The sequence below is a fragment of the Scyliorhinus torazame genome, chromosome 14 (assembly GCF_047496885.1).
Source record: "Scyliorhinus torazame isolate Kashiwa2021f chromosome 14, sScyTor2.1, whole genome shotgun sequence".
Classification (NCBI taxonomy): Eukaryota; Metazoa; Chordata; class Chondrichthyes; order Carcharhiniformes; family Scyliorhinidae; genus Scyliorhinus; species Scyliorhinus torazame.
The window spans coordinates 49,877,248-49,898,857 of NC_092720.1; the positions used below are offsets into that span (position 1 = coordinate 49,877,248).

The 21,610-nt window shown below is 52.7% G+C and overlaps 1 protein-coding gene across 1 annotated transcript in view; it reads right to left on the minus strand.

Moving 5' to 3' along the window:
* Positions 1–21,610, minus strand: part of LOC140389714 (uncharacterized) — a 119,953-nt gene that overhangs the window by 18,326 nt on the left and 80,017 nt on the right. The window contains exons 10-13 of the mRNA XM_072474154.1: positions 20,819–20,982; positions 16,442–16,600; positions 13,006–13,112; positions 3,588–3,907 (exon numbers count right to left, since the gene is read on the minus strand). Coding sequence (XP_072330255.1) covers positions 3,588–3,907; positions 13,006–13,112; positions 16,442–16,600; positions 20,819–20,982 — 750 coding nt within the window. The remainder of the gene's footprint in view (positions 1–3,587; positions 3,908–13,005; positions 13,113–16,441; positions 16,601–20,818; positions 20,983–21,610) is intronic.

Below are 21,610 nucleotides of genomic sequence, written 5' to 3' on the forward strand. Positions count from 1 at the left end.
GGTTTGGAGGGGGAGGGGCACTCAGTGCTGGTGGTTGGGAGGGGGAGGGGCTCTCAGTGCTGCTGGTTTGGAGGGGAAGGGGCACTCAGTGCTGGTGGTGGGGAGCGGGAGGGGCTCTCAGTGCTGCTGCTGGTGGGGAGGGGGAGGGGCCCTCAGTGCTGCTGGTGGTGGGGAGGGGCTCTTAGTGCTGCTGCTGGTGGGGAAGGGGAGGGGCTCTCAGTGGTGCTTCTGGTGGTGGGAGGGGGGGGGGGCTCAGTGCCGGTGGTGGGGAGCGGGAGGGGCTCTCAGTGCTGGTGGTGGGGAGGGGGAGGGGCTCTCAGTGCTGCTGCTGGTGGTGGGGAGGGGGAGGGGCCCTCAGTCCTGCTGGTGGTGGGGAGGGGCTCTTAGTGCTGCTGCTGGTGGGGAGGGGGAGGGGCTCTCAGTGGTGCTTCTGGTGGTGAGGAGTGGGAGGGGCTCTCAGTGCTGGTGGTGGGGAGGGGCTCTCCGAGCTGCTGCTGGTTGGGAGGGGGAGGGGCTCTCAGTGCTGCTGCCAGTGGTGGGGAGGGGGAGGGGCTAATAGCGCTGCTGCTGGTGGTGTGGAGGGGGAGGGGCTCTCAGCGCTGCTGCTGGTGGTGGGAGGGGGAGGGGCTCTCAGTGCTGCTGCTGGTGGGGAGGGGGAGGGGCTCTCAGTGCTGCTGCCAGTGGTGGGGAGGGGGAGGGGCTCTCAGCGCTGCTGCTGGTGGTAGGGAGGGGGAGGGGCTCTCAGTGCTGCTGGTGGTGGGAGGGGGAGGGGCTCTCAGTGCTGCTGGTGGGAGGGGTGGAGCTCTCAGTGCTGCTGCTGGTGGTGGGGAGGGGGAGGGGCCCTCAGTCCTGCTGGTGGTGGGAGGGGGACGGGCCCTCAGTGCTGCTGGTGGTGGGGAGGAGGAGGGGCTCTCAGTGCTGCTGGTAGTGGGAGGGGGAGGGGCTCTCAGCGCTGCTGCTGGTGGTGGGGAGGGGGAGGGGCCCTCAGTGCTGCTGGTGGTGGTGGGGAGGGGGAGGGGGAGGGGGAGGGGCCCTCAGTGCTGCCTGTGGTGGGGAGGGACCCTCAGTGCTGCTGGTGGTGGGGAGGGGGAGGGACCCTCAGTGCTGCTGGTGGTGGGGAGGGGGAGGAGCTCTCAGTGCTGCTGGTGGGAGGGGGAGGGACTCTCAGTGCTGCTGCTGGTGGGGAGGGGCTCTCAGTGCTACTGGTGGTGGAAGGGGGAGGGGCCCTCAGTGCTGCTGGTGGTGGGAGGGGGAGGGGCTCTCAGTGCTGCTTGTGGTGGGGATGGGGTGGGGCCCTCAGTGCTGCTTGTGGTGGGGATGGGGTGGGGCCCTCAGTGCTGCTGGTGGTGGGGAGCGGGAGGGGCTCTCGGTGCTGCTGCTGGTGGTGGGGAGGGGGAGGGGCTCTCAGTGATGCTGCATGTGGGGAGGGGGAGGAGCTCTCAGTGCTGCTTGTGGTGGGGATGGGGTGGGGTCCTCAGTGCTTTCTGTGGTGGGGAGGGGACGGGGCTCAGTGCTGCTGGTTGTGGGGAGGGGGAGGGGCTCGCAGTGCTGCTACTGGTGGTGGGGAGGGGGAGGGTCTCTCAGTGTTGCTGGTGGTGGGGAGTGGGAGGGTCTCTCAGCGCTGCTGGTGGTGGGGAGGGGCTCTCAGCGCTGCTGCTGGTTGGGAGGGGGAGGGGCTCAGTGCTGCTGCCGCTGGTGGGGAGGGGGAGGGTCTCTCAGCGCTGCTGCCGCTGGTGGGGAGGGGGAAGGGCTCAGTGCTGCTGGTGGTGGGGAGGGGCTCTCAGCGCTGCTGCTGGTGGTGGTGGGGAGGGGGAGGGGCTCTCGGTGCTGCTGCTGGTGGGGAGGGGCTCTCGGTGCTGCTGGTGGTGGGGAGGGGCTCTCAGCGCTGCTGCTGGTGGTGGTGGGGAGGGGGAGGGGCTCTCGGTGCTGCTGGTGGTGGGGAGGGGCTCTCAGTGCTGCTGCTGGTGGTGGGGAGGGGAGGGGCTCGGTGCTGCTGCTGGTTTGGAGGGGGAGGTGCCCTCAGTGCTGCTGGTGGTGAGGCAGAGGAGGGGCTCTCAGTGCTGCTTGTGGTGGGGAGGGGGAGGGGCCTCAGTGCCGGTGGTGGGGGAGGGGCCCTCAGTGCTGCTGGTGGTGGGGAGGGGGAGGGGCTCTCAGTGCTGCTGGTGGTGGGGACGGGGAGGGTCCCTCAGTGCATCTTGTGGTAGGGAGGGGGAGTGGCCCTCAGTGCTGCCGGTGGAGGCGAGAGGGGGAGAGGAGAGCTGGTGAGCACCAAACTGCTGATGGTGATGGTGGGGAGAACTCCTGGGGGAGGGCACAGTCTTTGGGGTATTTTCTTTTTTAAGGACACCACATTCCCTTTTGCGCTGGCGTCACTGGACCCATCAGGCCCTGCCACAGTAAACCATGCCCCCTGGGTTTTTTTTCCAGAGGGTTTCAATATTTTGACTAAAAACTCGGCCGTGCAGCTGGAGAGCTACATGTCGGGTTTCAGTCAGAGTTTCACACTCGGAAAACATATGGGGCGGAATTCTCCAAATGCTGACGCCAAAATCGCGTTCGCCGATCGGCCGGAGAATCCAATTTTACTCCGAAATCAGGGGCGGTGCACTTTTTCCGATGCTCCGCCCCCTCAAAAACGGCGTACCACGGTTGGGACGGATTCAGGACGTCACTTGAGGCCCTCCCCCGATGTTCCGCCGACCTCCCGACGGCGTCGGTCACGTGTCCTCTCAACTTTCGTAAACGTGGCGTGACGGCTGCGGACTGTGTCCAGCACCACCACAGTCGGAGGGGGGGGGGGGGAGCCGTTCAGCTGGCAGGCGGGTTTCGGTGGGGGCTGTGGGGACTGGTCCGGGGGTGGGTTACAGGTTCTTGGCAGGCCGGGTCCACGCACAGCCGCCGCCATGTTGTACGGCCAGGCCACCGCCATGCGCTTGCGCTGCCACGGACCCGGCCATTCTGCGTCCGTATCGGCAGGTAAAGCCTTTACGTGGCATGGCTGCTAGGCCCCACCGGATGGAGCATCGTGCGGGGGCGCTGCCGACTTTTTGGTCGTAAGACCAGACGCATCCTCCTGATTTAGCCAGAATCGGAGAATATAGCCCCGGATTAGATTCCACACAGTTTTGATTAGATTCCGCACGGTATATATTGTTCAGAACGGTTCATGCTGCCAGGAAATTCTGGCCCCAGGGCTTTGAACTACCATAGACATTCTGATCATCTGCTGTAGCTTTGGTGAAAAGCCTGCAAAAACCCGAAAAATCTTTACCACTGCTTGTGAATCCTATACCCGATATCAATTTGTATTACGGTTACACAGGTTTTAGAACTAGTTCCTAAACTAGGCACTCACAACATGATGCAGCAATTGTGAGAAGCAGAGGCTAGTGAATCATGGTGATTTTCCATTAATTCATTTGAATATTTGCCTTCGTGCCTCAGTCCAAATGTCAAAGATGGAAAAACTCAATGATGTAACTCTTTCGTCAACTTTAGACATTTGGATTCTTGAAGTCTAATTGTATTTGAATGTTCATTATTTGCTTTTATGTAATTCACATTAATGTCGTGCATCAGCTACTTACCCCAGGCCACACCTGCTGACACCGCAACAAAATAGCTTCTCTCCATTTGCTGAATAATACGATTAAAGGAACTGAACAATGCGATCCCCTGCACACACATCCATGCAAAGGAAGCCAGAAGGAAAAAATGTAAAAACCATGTTGATGCTGTACAGAAGGGATTGCCAAGTTTTGAGGTCTTCTCTGATGATGCTGTCTTTTCAGGACTAGCATTTGCCCAAGTTGGATTTATTGCCCCAGCTAAAAAGGTGATGTATACTCCCAGAAGGGCAACCGATAGATTTATTTGAAGTTTTCCATTCACACTTGCACGATAGTCCCTGGATTTAAAATTAAAAGAATTAGACAATTCTCAAGCTGTTGCGGCAACAAGAAATTGTTTTGTTGGGTATTTTTTCTTATTTGTCTGATTTCACGTTCAGTTTGGTGAAAATAACCACAGGAGAAGGGGAGGGAGGGGGAAGGGGGCAGAAGTGAGGGGGGGGTGGGGGGAAGGGAGGGGAAGAGGGAGGAGACAGGGAACAATAGAGGGGAACCAGTGAGGTGGGGGGGTGGCAAGGGAATGACAGCCGGAAGGAGGGCATGGGAAACAATAACAAACTTGGCATCTACAGGAGCAGAGAACAAGGAAAATCCGGGCGAAAGACAGGACGAACAGCTGAAGCGGAGGTGATCGCGAGATGACAACGACGAACCAACACGGTTGCGATTGGTACAACACAGTTTTATTCCAACTAACTATTTATACATCTGACTTGGTACGCAGCACGTTGTGACTGTGTGAGTGTCTTGCTAATGAGGTCCTGGCCCTGTGCTGTCTCCAGATGGACTGCCCAGGAAGTGTTGTGTTTCTCGTCTGTGATTGGCTGTCGTGTTGTGTGCGCTAATTGGTCCGTTGGTCTGTTTATCATTATGTATGTGTTATGATGTATGTTTGAATATCATGACATCCCCCCTTTTTTACAAGATTATGTGCCTACGTGGTTATAAATATAAATGTGTCCTGAGTGCAGCTAAAGGTGTATGTGTGTGCGTAATATTTACATCATGTACATGGGGCTTAACTATATACAAGGGGCGATGTCAGGTGTGACATGCTAACGAGGTTGTACCATAACAAAAGAAAAACGTTGAAATTTGGAACGATCAAACGAGGCCTGGAACGATAAAACAGTGCTATGTTACAAAATAGTAGTTGCTAAAGTTTGACGTGTGAACAGTCTTATAAGTCCAGTCTAGTAGGTGGGCAACGAATCCGGGTTGACCGCCTCAAGGGTGGGTCGAGAACCACCGGCTGAGGTGCGAGCCTGGCCATGGGCGGCGACAGAAGGGGCATGGTATATGGCAGCTCCACAAAGTCGCTATCAGGAACCAGTGGAGGGCACGGCATCTGTGTAGGATCCCGTTGCGAGCGTGGAAGTAAGCGAAGGGCTCGGCGATTGCGCCTACGCACGGATCCATCCGGCATGCGTACCAGGAACGAGCGGGGAGCCAGGCGTCGGACAACTTCGGCAGGTGCTGACCAGCCACCGTCTGGGAGGTGGATGCGGACGTTGTCGCCAGGGGCCAGGGAGGGAAGATCAGTTGCCCGCATGTCGTACGATCTCTTCTGGCGATTGCGCTGCAGTTGCATCCTATGCAGTACCGGAGCATGGTCTATTGTTGGTGCCAGGATGGAAGGCACAGTGGTTCTGAGGGCGCGACCCATCAGCAGCTGTGCTGGTAAGAGACCAGTGGCTAGTGGGGCCGAGCGATAGGCCAGCAGGGCGAGGTAGAAGTCCGATCCGGCAGCAGCAGCCTTGCAGAAGAGCCGCTTGGCAATGTGAACGCCCTTCTCTGCCTTTCCATTGGACTGGGGATGCAGAGGGCTGGACGTCACGTTTGTGAAGCCATACGAAGCAGCAAAGGACGACCATTTATGACTGGCAAAACAGGGCCCATTGTCCGACATGACAGTCATCGGAATGCCGTGGCGAGCAAAGGTGTCTTTGCAGGCCCTGATGACAGCAGACGACGTCAAATCGTGCAGACGTCTGGGTAGTTTGAGAAGTAGTCAACTATGATGACATAGTCCATGCCGAGCGCATGAAATAGGTCGACACCACCTTCGCCCAGGGGGACGTCACCAGCTCATGGGGCAGAAGCGTCTCAGGAGGTTGCGCCGGCTGACACCTTTGGCAGGTTGTACAGTTGAGCACCATGTTGGCAATATCGTCACTGATGCCCGGCCAGTATACCGCCCCTCGAGCCCTCCGTCTGCACTTCTCGGCCCCCAAGTGACCTTTGTGTAGTTGATCGAGAACCAGCTGGCGCATGCTGTGCGGAATCACAATCCGGTCCAGCTTCAGAAGGACACCAGCAATGATGGCTAGGTCGTCTCGTACATTGTAGAACTGCGGGCAGTGCCCTTTGTGCCATCCTCCCGTCATGTGGCGCATCACTCGCTGCAGAAGGGAGTCGGCCGCAGTCTCTCGGCGGATACGGGCCAGACTGGAGTAGTCAGCCAGCTGATTTGCCGCTGTAAAAGCCACCTGTGCCTCGACCTGACATACGAACCCCTCCGCATCTGGCGGCGTGCTCACTGCTCTGGATAGGGCATCCGCCACGATGAGGTCCTTCCTTGGAGTGTAGACCAGTTGGAAGTCGTACCTCCTGAGTTTAAGTAGGATGCGCTGGAGGCGAGGGGTCATCTCATTCAGGTCCTTGTTTATTATGCTGACCAGGGGGCGGTGGTCAGTTTCGACCGTGAACCGTGGAAGACCATAGACGTAATCGTGGAACTTGTCTAAACCGGTTAGCAAGCCCAGGCATTCTTTTTCGAATTGCGCGTAGCGCTGCTCTGTGGGGGTCATGGCCCGCGATGCATAGGCCACTGGGGCCCATGATGCCGTGTCATCCCGCTGCAGGAGCACTGCTCCAATGCCGGATTGGCTGGCATCAGTTGAGATTTTGGTGGCACGAGACGTGTCAAAAATCGCCAACACTGGTGCCGTGGTGAGTTTGCGTTTGAGCTCCTCCCATTCCAGCTGGTGCGCGTGTTGCCACTGGAACTCTGTGGATTTTCTGACGAGGTGGCGCAGAGTCGTCGTGTGGGAGGCAAGGTTGGGAATGAACTTCCCCAGGAAGTTGACCATGCCAAGGATGCGTAGGACAGCCTTCTTGTCGGCCGGCTGCGGCATGGCTGTGATGGCGCTCACCTTGTCTGCATCCGGACGGACCCCTGACCGGGAGATATGGTCCCCCAGGAACTTCAGCTCGGTCTGGGCAAAGGAGAACTTCGCTCGGTTGAGGCGCAGGCCGTTTTCCCGTATGCGGGCAAAAACGCGTTGGAGACGATGTATGTGCTCCTGCGGTGTGGTGGACCAGATGACGACATCGTCCACCTATACGCGTACCCCTTCGATGCCTTCCATCATCTACTCCATGATTCTATGGAAGACCTCGGATGCCGAGATGATGCCAAATGGCACCCGGTTGTAGCAGAATCTGCCGAAAGGGGTGTTGAAGGTACATAGCTTTCGGCTGGACGTGTCCAGTTGGATCTGCCAAAATCCTTTAGAAGCATCCAGTTTCGTGAATATCTTCGCGGGGGCATTGAGTATAAGAATTGGCAAGTCATGTTGCAGCTGTATAGAACCTTAGTTAGGCCACACTTGGAGTATAGTGTTCAATTCTGGTCGCCACACTACCAGAAGGATGTGGAGGCTTTAGAGAGGGTGCAGAAGAGATTTACCAGAATGTTGCCTGATATGGAGGGCATTAGCTATGAGGAGCGGTTGAATAAACTCGGTTTGTTCTCACTGGAACGAAGGAGGTTGAGGGGCGACCCGATAGAGGTCTACACAATTATGAGGGGCATAGACAGAGTGGATAGTCAGAGGCTTTTCCCCAGGGTAGAGGGGTCAATTACTAGGGGGCATAGGTTTAAGGTGAGAGGGGCAAGGTTTAGAGTAGATGTACAAGGCAAGTTTTTTACGCAGATGGTAGTGGGTGCCTGGAACGCACTACCGGAGGAGGTAGTGGAAGCAGGGACGATAGGGACATTTAAGGGGCATCTTGACAAATATATGAATAGGATGGGAATAGAAGGATACGGACCCAGGAAGTGTAGAAGATTGTAGTTTAGTCGGGCAGTATGGTCGGCATGGGCTTGGAGGGCCGAAGGGCCTGTTCCTGTGCTGTACATTTCTTTGTTCTTTGTTCGCCTGGGCCATTTCACTGGTGATCTCCTCCCGTTTGGGTATGGGATAATGTTCCCTCATAATATTACTACTGAGGTCTTTGGGGTCAATACAGATGCAGAGCTCGCCAGAGGGCTTCTTGACACACACCATGGAGCTGACCCATGGCGTGGGCTCCGTGACCCTGGATAGGACCCCTTGGTCCTGGAGATCCTGCAGCTGCTGCTTGAGGCGCTCTTTAAGTGGCGCAGGAACCCTGCGAGGTGCGTGAACGACCGGGATGGCGTCCGGTTTGAGGCGAATTCGGTAGGTGTATGGCAGTGTTCCCATGCCTTCGAATGCCTCCTGGTTGTGGGCGAGGAGCGATTGGAGCTGTGCGTAGAACTCTGCATCCGGGAAGTCAGACGTGCCGTCTGGAGAGAGAGAGAGAGGATTTGTTGCACAAGGTGGAGAGCCTTGCATGCCTGTGCACCCAGCAGGGAGTCCTTCGATGAGCCAACTATCTCGAACGAGAGTGTGGCCGTGTGTGTTTTGTGTGTCACCTGGAGCTGGCAGGATCCCATGGCCGGGATAACGTTCCCGTTGTAGTTGACCATCTTGCACCGGGATGGCTGGATTGGTGGTCTGACCTTCATGGCATAGAAGGCTGACCATGCTATGAGGTTGGCGGAGGCGCCAGCGTCCAGGCGGAAAGTGATCGGCGATCGGTTGACCATTAGGGGAAGGGGCTCAAGGCGGATGTGGTTATGCTCCAGGAGACACACCTGAAGGTGGCAGACCAGGTAAGACTGAGGAAAGGGTGGGTGGGTCAGGTGTTTCACTTGGGGCTAGATGCCAAAAATCAAGGGGTGGCGATCTTGGTGGGAAAGGAGGTGTTATTCAAGGCGTCGAGCATTGTGGCAGATAATGGCGGTAGGTACATAATGGTAAGTGGTAAGTTGCAGGGAGAGAGGGTGGTACTGGTCAATGTGTATGCTCCGAACTGGGACGATGCGGGTTTTATGCGGCGTATGTTGGGTCGGATCCCAGACTTGGAAGTGGGGGGCCTGATAATAGGGGGAGACTTTAACACGGTGTTGGATCCGGCACTGGATCGCTCCAGGTCTAGGACGGGTAGGAAGCAGGCGGAGGCTCAAGTGTGGAGGGGATTCATGGACCAAATGGGAGGGGTGGACCCTTGGAGATTTGCAAGGCCGGGGGCTAGGGAATTTACATTCTTCTCACATGTCCATAAGGCTTATTCGCGAATCGACTTTTTCATTTTGAGTAGGGCGCTGATAGCGAGAGTAAAGGATACCGAGTATTCGGCAATCGCCATTTTGGACCACGCCCCACATTGGGTGGACTTGGAGATGGGGGGAGGAGAGGGACCAGCGCCCGCTGTGGCGCTTGGAGGTGGGGCTGTTGGCGGACGAGGAGGTGAGCGAGCGGGTCCGAGGAAGTATAGAGAGGTACTTGGAGACGAACGACAACGGGGAGGTCCGAGTGGGGATGGTATGGGAGGCACTGAAGGCGGTGGTGAGGGGAGAGCTGATCTCCATCAGGGCCCACAAGGAGCGGAGGGAGCAGGAGAGGCTGGTGGGGGAGATGGTGAGGGTAGACAGGAGGTATGCGGAAGAACCTGAGGAAGGATTGTTGAGGAAGAGGCGCAGCCTCCAGGCCGAATTCGACCTGGTGACCACCAGGAAGGCGGAGGTGCAGTGGAGGAAGGCCCAGGGGGCGGTCTACGAGTATGAGGAAAAGGCAAGCCTGATGCTGGCGCATCAGCTTCGGAAGCGGGACACAGCTAGGGAGATCGGGGGAGTTAAGGACAGGGGAGGGAGCGTGGTGCGGAGTGGGGTTGGCATCAATGGGGTCTTCAGGGACTTCTACGAGGAATTGTACCGATCCGAGCCCACACGGGAGGAGGGAGGGATAGGCCGTTTCCTGGACCAATTGAGGTTTCCAAAGGTGGAAGAGGGACTGGTGGAGGGACTGGGGGCCCCGATTGGGCTGGAGGAGCTGATCAAAGGGATAGGAAGCATGCAGGCGGGGAAGGCACCGGGGCCGGATGGTTTCCCGGTCGAGTTCTATAAAAAAATATATGGACCTGTTGGGCCCGCTGTTAGTTAGGACCTTCAATGAGGCAAGGGAGGGGGGGGCTTTACCCCCGACGATGTCCCGGGCACTGATCTCCTTGAACCTGAAGCGGGACAAGGATCCCCTGCAATGTGGGTCTTACAGACCGATTTCCTTGCTAAATGTAGATGCCAAGGTGCTGGCGAAGGTCGTAGCCACGAGGATTGAGGATTGTGTGCCGCAGATCATCCATGAAGACCAGACGGGGTTTGTGAAGGGGAGGCAGTTGAACGCGAATGTGCGGAGGCTTTTGAACGTTATCATGATGCCGGCGAGGGAGGGGGAGGCGGAGATAGTGGTGGCGATGGACGCTGAGAAAGCCTTCGATAGGGTAGAGTGGGGGTACCTGTGGGAGGTGCTGAAGAGGTTCAGGTTTGGGGAGGGATTTGTCAGGTGGGTTAGGCTGTTGTACGAGGTCCCGATGGCGAGTGTGGCCACAAATAGGAGGAGGTCCGAGTACTTTCAGTTGCACCGAGGGACGAGACAGGGGTGTCCCCTGTCCCCCCTGCTCTTCGCACTGGCGATTGAACCCCTGGCTATGGCACTGAGAGAGTCGAGGAACTGGGCGGGTTGGTGCGGGGTGGGGAGGAGCATAGGGTGTCGCTTTATGCGGACGACCTGCTGCTGTGTGTGGCGTACCCGGTGGGAGGAATGCCAGAGGTAATGAGGATCCTTAGGGAATTCGGGGACTTTCCGGGGTACAAGCTCAATATGGGGAAGAGCGAGCTGTTTGTAGTTCAGCTAGGGGACCAGGAGAGGGGGATTGGCGAGCTCCCACTAAAAAGGGCGGAGAGGAGCTTCAGATATTTGGGGGTCCAGGTGGCCAGGAGCTGGAGGGCCCTGCATAGCCTTAACTTTACAAGGCTGGTGGAGCAAATGGAGGAGGAGTTCAAGAGGTGGGACGCGTTGCCGCTGTCCCTGGCGGGTAGGGTGCAGTCAATCAAAATGACGGTGCCCCCAAGGTTTTTGTTCCTGTTCCAGTGCCTCCCCGTGTTTATCCCGAAGGCTTTTTTCAGGCGGGTTAACAGGAGTATAATGGGGTTTGTGTGGGCGTGAGGGACTCCGAGGGTGAGAAGGGTGTTCCTGGAGCAGAGTAGAGATAGGGGGAGGCTGGCGCTGCCCAACCTCTGTGGGTACTACTGGGCCGCCAATGCGACAATGGTGCGCAAGTGGGTGATGGAGGGGGAGGGGGCTGCATGGAAGAGGCTGGAGACGCCGTCCTGTGTGGGTACGAGTCTGGGGGCGCTGGCAACGGCGCTGCTGCCGCTCCCTCCAAGGAGGTATACCTTGGAGGTGGTGGTGGCGGCCCTCAAAATATGGGGGCAGTGGAGGCGGCATAGGGGGGGAAGTTAGGGCCTCGGCGTGGACCCCATTACGGGGGAACCACCGGTTCGTCCCAGGAAGAACAGGTGGAGGGTTTTCGGGGTGGCACAGGGCAGGCATACGAAAGTTGGGGGACCTGTTTGTGGACGGGAAGTTCGCGAGCTTGGGTGAGCTGGAGGAGAAGTATGGGCTCTCCCCGGGGAACACCTTCAGGTACTTACAGGTAAGGGTGTTTGCCAGACGGCAGGTGGTGGAATTCCCAGGGCTACTGCCACACACAGTACAGGACAGGGTGCTCTCGGGGGGGTGGGTGGGAGTGGGGAAGATCTCGGAAACTTACCAGGTGATGCAGGAGGAGGGGGAGGAGGCCTTGGTGGTGAAGTTGAAAGATAAGTGGGAGGAGGAGTTGGGAGAGGAGATCGAAGAGGGGACGTGGGCAGATGCCCTAGGGAGGGTGAACTCTTCCTCTTCGTGCGCGAGGCTCAGCCTCATACAGTTTAAGGTGCTGCACAGGGCACACATGACCGGGACAAGGATGAGCAGGTTCTTTGGGGGTGAGGACAAATGTGTTAGGTGCTCAGGGAGCCCAGCAAATCACACCCATATGTTCTGGGCATGCCCAGCGCTGGAGGAATTTTGGAAGGGCGTAGCGAGGACGGTGTCGAGGGTGGTAGGATCCAGGGTCAAACCGGGCTGGGGGCTCGCAATATTTGGGGTGGCAGAGGAGCCGGGAGTGCAGGAGGCGAAAGAGACTGGAATTCTGGCCTTTGCGTCCCTGGTAGCCCGGCGAAGGATTCTCCTTCAGTGGAAAGATACGAGGCCCCGAAGCGTGGAATCCTGGATCAGCGATATGGCAGGGTTCATTAAATTGGAGAGGGTGAAATTCGCCTTGAGAGGGTCAGTACAAGGGTTATTTAGGCGGTGGAAACCGTTCTTAGACTTCCTCGCAGAACGATAGACATTGGTCAATGGCACAGCAGCTTGGGGGGTTGGAGGTTTGCTTTATTTTTGTTTATGTTATTTACACTGGAAGGGTCTGAGGGGGTGTATACACCTGTTGTCTTAAGTCGGGGTGTTAATGTTATTTTATTATTTAGGCACGAGGGGTTGCTTTTGTACTTAACCCTGTTGGGTTCTTTTTTCTTTCTCATTTTGTTATTGATATTTTATGAAAACATTTAATAAAAATTATTTTTTTTAAAAGTGAGGTTCAGGCCACGCTCACACTTACTTTAAGATTAGAGAATACAAATGGGAAATGGGAAGCAAATACCTACTCATTGCAGCTGATGGGAATAATCCTTTGATCTATAAGCTCCCTGGTGGCTGTGTTCAAACAGCGAAGCAGGGTACAAAAACAGCTACAAACAGGCACTGCACCAGGGGAGCATTTGGATGGAAATCAAGGTGAGTTTGAGTTACATCAACCAGGATGCATTTCTGATGTGCTGCACCTAACTAATTCTCAGTCACAAGACAAAAGGGAAGTTGACCCTTTTGCCTTCATTTGATTTCAGTTAGCTGTCCTGACTGGACTCTGAAGAAGCTACCGAATCAGCCCAATCAGTAAGTGCCTCCAAATATCAGAGCAGTTTTCTGGTGGATTTCACAAGGCCCAACTATGAAAATGCTTCCTGCTTCGACCAACTTTCAACCCAATAGATGTGGAGATGTCAAAATTGACCGCAATAATGACAAGAAATTGATTATGCTGTCTATATATATATTACAAATGTCGCTGTAGAAAAAACTTCATAATTCCTGTGAATAATAATAAAATATTTAAAGTTCCTTACCTCATCCACATTGGTGCAATGATTGTTGCCAGGAGTCCCAGGATTGATAATGCACATCCAATGTATGAAATTGTGTCTAAATATTGTAAAGTCTTACCTTTAACAGTCTGGAAGTAAAATTAAGTAAAATTAATTCTTATCTCCAAGCTAACAGTTTATTACTATATATCACAAAAGTCAAAGTAATAATAGCTAAGACTGGATTAGATTTTGCTAGTTTGTACAAATATTTTTATACTCATTATTCCTTCAGAACAACAGGGAATATACCCTAACTTATTAAGACATTTAAACAGTTATATGAAAATATATATATTGACTGAAAAGGAAGAATGTTGCTTCATCTCATACACACTGTTTAAATTAGTAAGTTAATTAAGGCATATACCGCACATTAGACACATTAATTATGGTTTAGCACATTAACCAGAAGAAATAGGCCGTTAAACTAACTGTGATGATCTCATTATTATGATACCAGAGCAGACCCCAACAGTTTCATGGATACTGGACAGAAACCCCAATATTTTATTTAATTTGAAAGACTGTGAGGAAAGGATACTTCGCTCCAGCAGTGATTCCACGCACTAATAGGGATATGGTATAGTAAAAGAAACTTTATTATTAACATAGGATTAAATTAACATTATCATAAATAAATAGCTTACAAATAAAGTTAACCAATGCCTAACACTTAAATGAACCCTCCTAATTGCTATATTTTTATCTCCACTCAAGCAAAATCCATCTCAGGTCAAAATCCACTTTTAATACAGTTGGCAAAAATAGCCTGTACACTTGAATAGAGCTCCTTTTAAAATGCTAATTGGAGAGAGGGAGAGAAAACCTTCAGGAACTAACTTGAAGATTCTGGTATGTGCAAAACTACTGTTTAACTTCCCAGCATTTGGCAAAAGGCTGCTTGTCCTGATTGTCTCAGGGCATCACCTGAAGGCCCTCCCCGAAGCTCCGCTCCCGATGGACCAACTTCCCGACAGCATGGTTGACGCGTGGTCTCAGTGGTCGGGAATCCGGCGTGGCGGCTGCGGAATGTGACCAGCACCGCCACAGTCGGGAGGTGGAGCGGTGCCGCTGGCCAGTGGGGGCTTTGGCGAGGACTGGGGGGACTGGTGGGGCATGTCCAGGGGTGGCAAGGGGGTGTCCGGGGGGCACTATCTGGCAGGTCGGGTCTGCGCACAGCCAGCGGCATGTTGTACGGCGCAACCTCTGGAGGTCATCGCCGTGCGCATGCGCGGCCACAGACCCGGCAATTCTCCGGCGGTTTATTTTGTGGAGGCCGGGCGATTTACGTGGCGTGGCTGTTAGCCTCTCACCGGTCGTTGGGTTGATGCTGGGGCGGCGCCGATTCTTCCCATGTAAAATGCCAGGGATCCTCCGGACACAGCCTTAAAATCGGAGAATGCAGCACCCTGCCTCCAATTGTCTACTCCCCAGAAAACCTTCTTTGTACAAACAAAAGTCCATGAGCTCAATTTCAAGTTAACAATATACATGGTTGGAATGAATGATAATTTCATTTTTATGATGCTTTAATTGAACCTCTATAGCCAAAATGCCTGGTGGTCTTTTAAAATCAGGATTTAAAAACAAATATTGTAGCAGATTCATCCACTCACGATCCCAGGCTTTTAACCCTTAATGTACCAACTACATGCCATACAATATAATATAGCTGAAATTCCTACATTCAGTGCATCATAATCCAGAACAATGCTACAAAATGGCAGAAAGGCCTGTTGGCCACCAGAAGAAAGTTTGTCGAGCAGCAGTGAATAACTGGCACACGATTCTATACTTTGGCTTTACTCATTGGGATAGATTTTCATTTACGGCAGTGGTTATGGATTGGCCAGTGATTATGCATCCCACCTGGATTTCCTTTCTGTTGACTTTCAAGCTTGCAGCTGGTTACTGTAACAGCTGCATATACAGGCAGTATATATTCTGCTTACTGTGATTTCCATCATTCAAAATCTGATCTCAAATAGGACCATTATGCTGCTCATTAAACTCAAAGTAATGATGAGGGAATATCCATCATTGAAAAATCTTGATCTGCAACAAACGTATTGCTCGCAATTATCGGTAATTTCACTTTTTGCCCCTGCAACTGTCCCACAATTTGTGGAAACCAAATTACCTGCCCCAGCCATCAAAGAGAATCACAGAGCACCACCGCCACCAACGCGTACCTGCCCCCCCCCCCGCCACATTCACCCCCATCCAGCACGGTAGCATTGTGGATGGCACAATTGCTTCACAGCTCCAGGGTCCCAGGTTAGATTCCGGCTTGGGTCACTGTCTGTGCGGAGTCTGCACATCCTCCCCGTGTGTGCGTGGGTTTCCTCCGGGTGCTCCGGTTTCCCCCCACAGTTCAAAGAGGTGCAGGTTAGGTGGATTGGCCGTGCTAAATTGCCCTTAGTTTCCAAAATTGCCCTTAGTGTTTGGTGGGGTTACTAGGTTATGCGGCTAGGGTGGAGGTGTTGACCTTGGGTAGGGTGCTCTTTCCAAGAGCCGGTGCAGACTCGATGGGCTGAATGGCCTCCTTCTGCACTGTAAATTCTATGATAATCTATGATCCCCATTCTGCCAAGTTAAATGTCTCTAGCTGATGTGCCACCTTTTTTTTTTTAAATTTAGGGTGCCCAATTTGTCGAATCCACCTACCCAGCATATCTTTTTGGTTGTGGGGGTGAGACCCACGCAGACATGGGGAGAATGTACAAACTCCACATGGACAGCGATCTGGGGCCGGGATTGAACCCGGATCCTCAGCGCCGTGCTAACCACTGCACCACCATGCCGGCCTGCGACACCTTCTAATAAAAGGACAACTATCACAGGAACAGCAACAAAGGTGTGTTCATAGAAGAGCGGATTTAAATTATTTTTACAGAATAGCAAATGCACAGAGTACTTACCACTAACATTGCTACAGGAAAGTATGGATTTCAAATAGAACCATTATGCTGCTCTGGCCTGCTAATGCATTTGTATTATTGACTACACAACAAAGGCCGATGCAGCTCAAAAAATGAGAACACACATAAATGAGACCTAAGAACAAAGGAACCAGTCCCATAGTCAATTCTTGACATAATAGAAAAAAGTGATTACATTTGTCTGTTTGTAATCTTTCATGATTGTGGATGAGCACGTGAGATGTGGTACCTACATGACATGTATGAAGACTCACCTCAGCATACTATTATTGTTATCACTTAGTTCTTATTTAATTTAATCTTTATTGTCACAAGTAGGCTTACATTAACACTGCAATGAAGTTACTGTGAAAAGTCCCTAGTCACCACAGTCCAACGCCTGTTCAGGTACACAGAGGAAGAATTCAGAATTCTCAGCTGGTATGGGAATTGAACCCTCATTCAAAATAAAGCTGAAGTGAATTATATCTCACCATGAGAACTGCAAAGCTAGTCAGATGAAAACATTCACATGTAAAATGTGTTCCATTATCAATTCCATTTATGTAACATCCATTTGTCTGCCATTCTTTCTCAGTGTAATTCCAGTAGGCACATTGATGATATTTTAAGTAAAATCCATCATTCAGCTCCTGAAATTAAAAGAAAACTGGAATTCAATCTGGAAACACCTTTTCGTCAGTTTCCCTTGGAGTACAAATTCTTTTTATTTTATCTATTTTATTCATGTCAGCTGGGGGACTAATATTGACATTGAGAAAGGAACTCCAAGTGCCATTGTGAAGCATTCCAAGTTTGGATTGACAAACAGGATACACATATCAAGTAACATCTTAACTGTTTTGTTCAAAAATGAGAAACAGTTGCTCTGTGAGCATAGCAAAATTCTAAATGCATTTAAGGAACATTGGGCAGGATCCTCCGACAGCTGACAGTGGAATCAGGAAACGCGATTGGGCGGAGAATAGCCTCCGACTCCAAAATCGCAGCAGGCGCCGGTTTGATGCCAAATTGGGGTGATTCTCCAGTACCCCGAAAATGGCATAAATGCACCACATGGCATTTAAATGCCATTTGCATATCATTACCAGGCCCACCTGCGATTCTCCGCCTCCGATGGGCCGGGTTCCCAACGCCGCAGTCCACTTGTGCGCTCAAGAATCGTAACCCTGGCTTGCTGGCTGGTGAGAGAGAGGGGAGGTAGGACACGGAAAGGAGCGACCGCGGGCTGCCAGCCCAGACACTAGCCGTGTTGGCTGGGGTGGGGCTTTGCCAGGACTGGGAGATGGGGGGGGGGGGGGGGGGGGGGAACAGGGCCGGCGGTCGGGGTGACCCACTCCCCACGGGACTGGGGCAGTGCCCAGGCACCGACAGCCATCACAGTGTCCATCTTGCTGTGCACCCGCTGACCACCCACCTCGACCCCTGATTCTACAGAGTGACACCGGCCGTGTGGGTGCCCCCATCACCGCACCCCACCTGCCACACGGCTCCCCCCACCCAGTATGCCCACATTTCAATACATTAATTTCAATGTGGACCGAGCCCACCAGGATGCCCAAGTAGCAGGATTCAACGCCATCTACGTGATGCCCCGGAGTCCAGGGGACAATCAACAGGATGCATGTTGCCCTACAGGCACCTGCGGATAACAGGCCACTTTACACAAACCAAAAGGGGTGCCGCTCAATGAACGTTCAGCTGGTCTGTGACCATCAGCTGCGCATCGTACACCTCTGCGCCAGATACCCGGGCAGTGTGCACAATGCCTTAATCCTGCCACACTTGGTGATTCCTGTTCGAGGGGCACACCTCTCTCCCCCCCCCCCCCCCCCCCACGGCTGAATGGGTTGGCTCCTGGGTCACGGGGTTACCTGCTGCGGCCATGGCTGGTGATACATATCGAGAGGCCACACACCAACGCAGAGACCCTCTACAATGACGCCCATACAACGACCAGGAGGATGATTGAGCGGTACTTCGGCCTCCTGAAGATGCAGTTCAGGTACCTGGAGCGTTCTGGAGGGGCCACATCGTGGCGCCCTGCTGCATCCTCCACAACATCGCACAGCAGAGGGGTGATCTGTTGGAGAAGGAGGATGAGGGAGATGGGCAGTCCTCGTCCGACGAGGTGGATGCGGGGGGGGAATGAGCAGGACATGGGACCCACACACCGTCACTTCACATCCTGCCAAACCCCCAATTGCACCTCCCTCCGTTATACATACCAGCAGCGCTACGAGGTGGGAGCCCTGGGTTGGAAATAACAGCATGGAAGATGATGACAACAGGATGGGACAACCAACCATGGGCCTTTCCACCCAGAACTTAATTCCGATGGAAGTGGAAAGGCGATGGGTTCAGGTAACGCCACTGTAATATCAGGAAATATCAGGTTTCCCATGCCCTCCAAGGAATATGAACTTCCCTGGTAATGGGGCGGGGCTTCCCCTTAATACGTGTAGCCCCCTAGTATAAAAACCCTGACGTGGGTGGAGGTAGGGAAAGGAGATCCTCCGGGGAGTGGTGATGATTTGATTGTAAGTAATAATACTATAACCTACGGCTAATGCGTGGCTGCGTACCTCAGATCTAACACTAGCGATGAGGATTCAGTGGAACTGCCGTTGACACCAGTTGCTCTCTGCCGGTCTACCTCATCTAGGCCTTGTCAGGCCCCAGTGGAAACCATAATCATGCCACATATCGGGAAGTTGGAGCCCTTCAATACAGTTATGGATGACTGGGAACAGTACACAGTGAGAATGCAATTCTTCTTCTGCAGTACAGGGCCCAGCATCGGGCTCTGCCTGAGGACCTGAAGGCTTACATGGGGAAGATGCAAGAATTAAACATATATGACGGTATGCTCTTATGGGGCATGGCTTTTACTCCATATTGTACATCCAGGAGTGTCTAAAATTAAGATGCTCGCGCGAGCTATGTCTGGTCTCCCCGCGTCAACATGGACATTGAACGAGTAGCCCAGCAATGCCCCCTATGTCAGGCACACCGACGATTACCCCGGCAGCCCCACTCCATCCTTGGGAATGGCCTGGAAGGCCTTGGGCCCAGGTTCATATCGACTTCGCGGGCCCTTTGCAGGGGACAATGATCCCCCACCTGTAGGCGCTCACTCTAAGTGGTTGGAAGTGGTGTGGATGCAGGCGAAATCCGCCCAGCCCACCATGGAAAAACTATGCCAGATTTTCAGTTTGCACAGAATCCCCAAGGTATTGGTGTCCAATAACAGCAGTGTTTAGAAGCGTGGAGTTTGTGGCGTTCGCCTCCGCCAACAAGATTCGGCATATGAGGACTGCTCCCTACCACCCGGATTCAAACGGACTGGCCGAAAGACCAGTCCAAACACGCAAGCTGGGCATGACGAAGCCGATAGTTGGATCCTGGGACACCCGCCTGGCGCGTTTTCTTTTCTTCCATGGCACGACACCACATGCCACGACGGACATCGCACCAGCAGCGCTCTTGCTGGGCCGTTGCCTCCACACCCGGCTGAGCTTGGTCATTCCCGATCTAGGCGGCCCACACATGTCCGAATGATGGGCGATGGGGCTGCTTGGGTCCCAGATGTCACAAAGGCGGCCACGGGCTGGTATCCTACAAGGTCAGGGCAACAAGGGCGGGAATCCAATCGCCATGTGGATCATCTGCACAGCCGTATGCCGGATGACCGAACAGCCTGCCGTCCCAGCTCCACCAGGCCCGCCGCTAGCTCTACTGCCCTCACCACCGGCCCCAGTCCCGGTTGTGGCGACAGACAAAAGCCCCCCAACTGAGGAAGCCGAGATCGTGGACGAGGATCTACTCAGCTCCGACTCAGAGGCTGAAATGTCACGCTGCCCCCGTCCAAGGCACCAGCACCAGCGCCGACAACACCAGCTCCACCCCGGTGGTCATTACGCAAGTGCCGTTCTCCAGTCCACTGACACAGACCATGCCAGAGCATCAACCCTGATCCAAACGGGCCAGAGGTCCAGAACAGGTTCCAACAGACATGGACACGTCTCCGGACTTGGGGACGGGAGGGGTGATACACCCCCAGCACAGGTCACGGGATAGGAACCATCAGATTTCCCGTGCCCTCCAGGGAATATAAACGTCCCTGATAAAGGAGCGGGGCTTCCCCATACAGGTGTAGCCCCCTAGCATAAAAACCCCGACCTGGGTACAGGTCAGGGAAGGAGACCCTCCGGGGTGTGGTAGTGATTTGATTAAGCAATAATAAGCCTATTTGTTCTCTAACCTACGGCTTAAGTGTGGATCTAACAGCCACCACCCCTCCCATGTAAATGCCCTTATCACCTCTAAACTTACCACCAGCGAGAGCACAAGGTTGACCCTGCGACAAGTTCCACTCCAGAGAATTGAGTACAAAAATCTAGGCTGATTCTCCAGTGCAGCACATAGTGGAGGCTGCACTGTTGGAGTTGCTTTCTTCTGGGTAGAAACATTAACCTGAAGTCCAGTCTGTGCTCTCATTGGATGCAAAAGATCCCATGGTGCAATTTTAAAGAAGATCAGGGGAGTTATCCAGGATGGGCTGGCCAGTATGTATCCCTGAATCAATATCACTAAAGCACATTATCTGTTCATGATCAGTTGTGGGAGCTTGCTGTGCACAAATCAGCTGCTTTATGAATGAAAGTCTTTCTTCCTTTATATAAATATATTGATGGCCAATCAATTAAGCAATTTGTTTAAAGCCACTAGTTTACTGCACTTCTATTCATACAGTAAATTTCTAAGCTAGATGAAAGGCAATGTAATTGCACTTTTTATTGTCCAACACTATTTGCATTACCAGCTATTATAGTTCATAATTATCTTACCTTTGTCCTTAATTTTATTATTACTGGCTTTTCAAGGTTACCAGTGTGATTAGCCACAGTGCCACTTATTACTTGAGTCTTCATTACAATGCTATCTTTCTTCTTAGGGGTTGGAAAGAATGAAGCATCCTTATAGAGCACAAATCCAAAGTGAACATCAGCCTCTGAATAAAGGATATGAAACACTCAGAAAGTTATAATTAAATTGAGAAATTGTGATTAATAATTAGGATTCAACAGGCCAATTTTTAAATTAATAATTAAAGGCAAAATGTTGCCAATTCTGGTCCCCCTTCCAAAATGTGATATTGGCTTAAGATATACAGTTAAAATCATGTCAGTTTTTACACACAACATGTGTTACTGTTCTTGCGAATATCTAGGTCATGGTTCTGGTGTTTAAGAATATAACTTTTAGCTTTAAGAATTAATGTTAACTGTAGCAAATGGGATAAATGCATTTAAAACCAACTTGGAGTTTATTACACTTAACATGTTGGGGCCCTGTTGACTTAAGAGGTTAACAGCTAGAAAGACAATATCATAACAGCAGGTGGGCTAACTTAGCTAACGAACTGGAGATGTGACATCTGCAATCCTTGCAGTAAGGTCAGACCAAAGAGACGTTTTTATTTTGGGAGATACCATTTTTAGAAGCATTCAAATTCGGAAGGGTTGTAAATCAATTACTTATCTTCAGATACAAGAAAGAATTTTAAATGAGGGACACCTAACCTTAGAGCTGCAAGGTGGCACAATGGTTAGCAATGCTGCCTCAGAACTCCAGGGTCC